This window comes from Pteropus vampyrus, unplaced genomic scaffold (genome assembly GCF_000151845.1).
Source record: "Pteropus vampyrus isolate Shadow unplaced genomic scaffold, Pvam_2.0 Scaffold176, whole genome shotgun sequence".
Lineage (NCBI taxonomy): Eukaryota > Metazoa > Chordata > Mammalia > Chiroptera > Pteropodidae > Pteropus > Pteropus vampyrus.
This window is the reverse complement of record NW_011888957.1, coordinates 755,453-760,486: the sequence shown is the minus strand read 5'-3', so window position 1 is coordinate 760,486 and position 5,034 is coordinate 755,453. Positions and strand designations below refer to the sequence as shown.

Genomic DNA, 5,034 nt, shown 5'->3' with positions numbered 1-5,034 from the left:
GAAGGGAGGGAGAGCAGGAGGGTGGGGGCGGGGCCACCCAGGAGCCAGGAAGAAGGCTCTCCTTTGTCAAGGCCTGAGGGGACGGAACAGCCTCCCGGTGCAGGACAGACGGACGTGAGGGACAGACCTGAGGCCTCGGAGGTCTCTGAGTCTCAGGACTGCATGAGTGGATTCAGTCCCGGCTGAGGGCTGAGCTGCCCTGCTCCCAGCCCCGGGTCCGGTGCCTGGATCAGCCACGGCGGGCGGGGATTCAGCACAGAAACTGGCAAACGCCACAAACTGGGGCTTTTCCCGGCTCAGTCTGCACAGCCAGCTGTGAATCCTCCCCGCCCGGCGCTGCCGCTGCGGCTTCCCGGAGGGGGCGGGGTGGTGTCCTAGCCCAGGCGGCTCGCATGCCTCTTCCAGAGAATCATCTCGGAGAGGACCGACTACTACAACCAGCTGAAGCAGAAAGGTGTCAAAGTGCCCCCCCTGCAGCAGTCAGAGATCTTGTCCTCCGCCAGCAAATCCAAGAAGGCGACCGCCTCCAAGTAGTCCCAGCCCGCGCACGCGGGGACCCAGCCGGAGGCGGCCGGGGCGCCCGCCTTTGCACTGACTCCCAATTAAACCCTGTTGTCCGCCACAGTCTCACCTTTTTCTCCCCCAGGACTCACATGGGGAGCTTGGGATGTATCGACACCCCCCCCCCCCCCATTTCAAAATTCACTCTGGGTTCAGAGCATGACCCAGCACCCATGGCTCCTTCCTGGGGCGACCCCACACTGAGCGGTGTCCCCTCCGGTGGTCTCAGGTGTAGGAGGCCCATCTACCGCATTCACTTCCCACCCCACACAGGTCATCTCCCCTGCCGCACACGCCTCTGAGGCCCCCTGACGCGTGCGCCCCCTGCCTGGGGCCCGGCCTTGCTGGTGCGGCCCCTCTGGGAGACGGCGGGTAGGGTGGTGGGTAGGATGGGACCGCTGTCCCCACCACCGCTCGTGGGACGGAATTCCGGGAGGGCAGGCCCCGAGCCTGTGATGCTCACAGACGGCTGCGTCAGGCCCACCGCAGGCACGTGCGGAATGCAGGAGGCCGTCGGGGGCGTTGCTCGCTGCGCTCCGCCCACACCTGCCCTCGGCCCTCTCAGTGCGCAGCAGCTGTCGCTGAGGGCGGGCGGCCGCCGCTCCGGCCCCTCGCAGCCTGGAGCCCCAGTGACCGACCCCTGAGCCCCGCAGGCCCCAGGGCGCCGCAGCCCAGCCGCCTGTCTTTCCGTTCAAACCTAGGCGTCTCGGAGGCTTCCAGAACCCCGCTTCTGCGCTCGAGCCCGTCCTGGTGCGGTCGGGGTACGGCCGCGCGCCCACGCGGGGCTACGACAGTGGGGAAGGGGATTGGAGAGCTGGTCCGCCCTGGGTTCGAGGAGCAGGTCGCCCTGTGGCCCCCTGCCGCTTTGCCGCTCGCCCTAAGGCCCCTGCGGTCCCCCGGCCCTTCTCCCCTTCGGCCCGCCCCCATCCTTCTCCCCTGCGCCCCGCCCCCCAGGTCCTCCGCCCCTGCGGCCTCTGCCCCTGCAGCACGCACCTCCTCCGCCGTGCGGAGCCGTCGGAGAGGGCCCCGGGCTTGGGGTCCGCAGGCCCGCTCGCCCCGCCCCCGCCCCGCCCCAGCCCCGCCCCCGCACGCCGCTCCTCCCCGCTCAGGCTCCGTGCGCTTCTCCGCGCCCGGGATGAATCTGCGCCACTCGGAGCGGCCGGGGGCGGGGGCGGAGGCGGAGGCGCCAGGTGAGACCCGGGATCTCTGTGCGGCCTCTTTGCGCAGCCGGGAGAGTGGGGGGACGGGGGTGTGGGGTGGGGCGAGACACTGTGTGGCAGCCCCCGGCCATCCGAGGTCGCAGCCACCTGGCCTGCGAGCGCCAGCCTGGGACAGTGGGATGGGCGGGGGCGGGGGCGCTGTCCTCGGGGACTGATCTTCGGCCTGAGCCGCCTGGGGGCAGCCAAGGGGTGGCCAGTTGCGGGCCGCCTGGGGACACCACAGGACCCCGACTTGCGGCCTTAGAGGAGCTGAGGTCTACTGGCCAGGCTCTGACCGTCTTCTTGGGCCCAAGAGGCTTCAGCACCCCCTTCACCCCCACCAAGACTCTTCCTTTGTAAATTGTGGGCTCTCCAGAAGTGCTTTGGGGGGTGAAAGGCTCTAAGCTATACCTAGTCCCGGCCCTCAGAAGCCCCCCCGGAGGCGGCGCTATCCCGAGGCTCCCAGGGCTTGGCAGGTGTTGGTGCCAGACTGCACAGCCCCAGGCTTCCAGGTCGTGCTGTGTCCATTGTGTGGGGGTTGGACATAGTTACTGAACTAGCGGAAGCCCTCGGGAGCGTAGCTGTAGGCACCTCACCAGCTTCCGGTAGCTTTGTCCAACCCGGACGACTGGAGAGCCACGGTCTCCATCAGTTTGGAACACGTTATGCTGCAGATGACAAGATCCCCCTGGTCCATGCTTGAGTGGACTGGGGTTGTCTGTCTTCACACCAGGAAGCCCACAGGTGGGCAGTTGGTGTAGCTTCAGTGACAGCCCCACCAGGGCTGGTGGCGTAGGATATCCAGGTGGCAATGGTGCTGCTGCCGCTCAGGCCATCACGTCAAGGCTGGAAGGACGTGCTGCGCTGCTTCTCATGGAAGTAAAAGTCTTCCCATCCCCGCTGTGCCCGCCCCCAGCACCTTGCCCACATCTGAGTGACAAAGGCAGGCAGAGACCAGGGTATTAACTTTGACTTAACCCATGGCCATCACTTGGGGCTGGCACATTGCTGCCTGGAACAGGTAAAGATTCTGGCCACAGGAGGGAAGGGACAGCCGGTGAAGAAGGCGGCTGACAGCTGGCCCAGAGTCCCTTCTCCTGGACACACCCTGGGTAGGAAGAGCCCACACTCTACAAAGACTCGGCCTCCCGCAGGCCTACGAACTGGCCTGAGTGGCTGCCTCTGAGCAAGGGTCCCCACCCGAATGGCAGGCTTTGTGGCCTGGAGAGGCTCCCCGTCCTCCTTGCTGGCCTGTGACTCGAAAGGGGCAAACATCAGGCGTGGCAGGGATTAAGAACTGCCTGGTTTTGTGACTTTCTGGGTTAGCTTCTTGCATCTAAATCGTCCACTGTGACTTTAAGTCTCTGTGTCAAAATTACCTGTGATCAAGGTCAGGGTTTCCCAGGCTGGTGGGGGGCTGGGCCAAGTCTCAGCCCCTAGAAACGAGAGGCCTGCGGTTGCCTGCCTCCCCTGCCCCCGGACCCCCAGCAGGCCCTGGCTCTGCTCGGGCAGTGGGAGGCGGGGTGTTGGGACTGCAGTGCCAACAGGCCAAAGGACACAGCTGCCGCCGCCCTGGCCGGCCAGGCGTCCTCCCCCAGCGGTACAGGCCGTGCCAGCCTCCGTCCCCTCCCTTCCCTCCTCAGCCTCCAGAGATGGCCCTGGGCCTTATCTGTCAGGAATGGGGAAGAAGGAAGGCAGTTACCAGGCTCTGTCGCTGTGGCCCCAGCTGAAGACCCAGGGTGTCCTGAGCAGCTGGGTAGGCCCGCAGGGAGCCGGCTGGGGCACACTCGGCCTTTCACATTCCTGAGGGCAGGGTCCTTGGACTTTCAGACCCCTGGGCTGGAATTCCCACGTGACCCTGGGCAAGTGTCTGAACAACTCCCGTACAGCAGGTGGGCAGGTGCGGGCACAGGAGCCGGCTCACCTGGAGCCTGCCGCCTTCCCTACCGCCCCGCTGGACCCCAGGCCGACCCTCGCCCTGAAAACCTCTCTCCCCATCACTGTCCTCCCCAGGGCCGAGCTCTGCCGTGCAGTCAGTCCCAAACGCCTGTCCCGGTCTTCCCGCCCCTGAAGGCCTCAGCCGGCCCTTTGCCCACGCACCCCCCCCGCCCCCAGCATGCAGCCCCCCGACAGCGGCGTCCAGTACAGCAGGTGGGACGGCAGCAGCTGGGATGAAGTCAGCGTGGCAGCCGTGTCCAGCACGGGGGAGACCTCGAGCTGGAAGAGGTGAGGACCAGCCCACCTGCACCCCCAGGCCGGTCAGACCCTACGCAAGCCTTGTCGCTCTTGCTGGCCGTGGCTCCACGCCGGCTGGGTGCCCGCCCCAGCCGTCCGGGCAGACCCGGGCCCTCCGCCTCCACGTGCGTCTCCCTCGCAGGGCTCCGTCCCATCTCCCAAGTCCAGCAGAGCGCCCTGGCCACCCTCCTTAGGGCCCCCTCCTCCAGGGCCTGCCCGAGTCTCATGGGCTGGTGCTTCTCACCCTAGGCTCTCCCAGAAGCTGTGCTCCGGCAAACTGGGCATCGCCATGAAGCTGCTGGGCGGGGTGGCTCTCTTCTGGATCGTCTTCATCCTGGGCTACGTCACCGGCTACTTCGTGCACAAATGCAAATGAGTGCTGGCTGCTCGCGATTGGGGGCACGGGCCGGGAGGGACCCCCGTGTACGAGAACCCTGCCATATACATGGACCCCGTATACACAGACTCCCCTCTGTATGCTCAGCTTTTTCCTAGTCACAGACTCCCTGCCCCACGCAAAGACCCCAGGGGCAGACCCGGCACACAGGACACATACAGATGCCAGTGTGCACGGCTGTCACAGGCCTCTGCATGGGTGCACAGGCAGCTAGGGACGCAGATACACAAGGACACACGTGGAGCCACCCAGGGGCACACGGAACCTGGTGAGCTGGGCTGCAGCACACACCCAGGCTGGGCCTGCAGACCAGGGCCCCGGCCTGTGGGGTGGTCATCCTCCCTGCTGCTGGGGGCTCAGGCCTGGCTGCCCGAGGCTGGGGTCCTCCCTGGGCCCTCTGCCAGCGCTGCGCATGGCTGCGCGTGTCCCTCTGCTTTCCGGGGTTGAGCTGCGTGTGTCCCTCTCAGGTTGAGACCCGTCCCAGAAGACGTTCCCCAGGCAGAACACGGAGCGGGACCTTGGCCCTTGTCCTGGCCCCTCCACTGTGTCTTCCCTTCATCGATGCGTCCGTGACGGTCCCTGGGCTGTGTGCCTCGTGGGGCGGGCCCTGTGGGAGGATGAGGGCCTACACGTGGCCGTTAA

General features: G+C 66.5%; 2 protein-coding genes across 4 annotated transcripts in view; both read left to right on the top strand.

The window, feature by feature from the left end:
* CCDC27 (coiled-coil domain containing 27) overlaps positions 1–1,114 on the top strand; it is an 18,663-nt gene extending 17,549 nt beyond the window's left edge. Inside the window, exon 11 of the mRNA XM_023536988.1 lies at positions 379–1,114. Coding sequence (XP_023392756.1) covers positions 379–534 — 156 coding nt within the window. The 3' untranslated portion in view covers positions 535–1,114. The remainder of the gene's footprint in view (positions 1–378) is intronic.
* A 169-nt stretch (positions 1,115–1,283) lies between these two features.
* On the top strand, positions 1,284–4,460 carry SMIM1 (small integral membrane protein 1 (Vel blood group)). Of its 3 annotated transcripts, none has more exons than XM_023536996.1 (3): positions 1,284–1,311; positions 3,774–3,986; positions 4,245–4,460. In XM_023536996.1, the coding sequence occupies exons 2-3, from the start codon at positions 3,877–3,879 to the stop codon at positions 4,369–4,371; spliced, it is 237 nt and encodes a 78-aa protein (XP_023392764.1). In that variant the 5' UTR covers positions 1,284–1,311; positions 3,774–3,876; the 3' UTR covers positions 4,372–4,460. The 3 variants fall into 3 exon arrangements, with proteins under 3 accessions (XP_023392764.1, XP_011369109.1, XP_023392763.1); XM_011370807.2 differs by lacking the exon at positions 1,284–1,311 and adding an exon at positions 1,681–1,751; XM_023536995.1 differs by lacking the exon at positions 1,284–1,311 and adding an exon at positions 1,841–3,516.
* Positions 4,461–5,034: the final 574 nt, after the last annotated feature.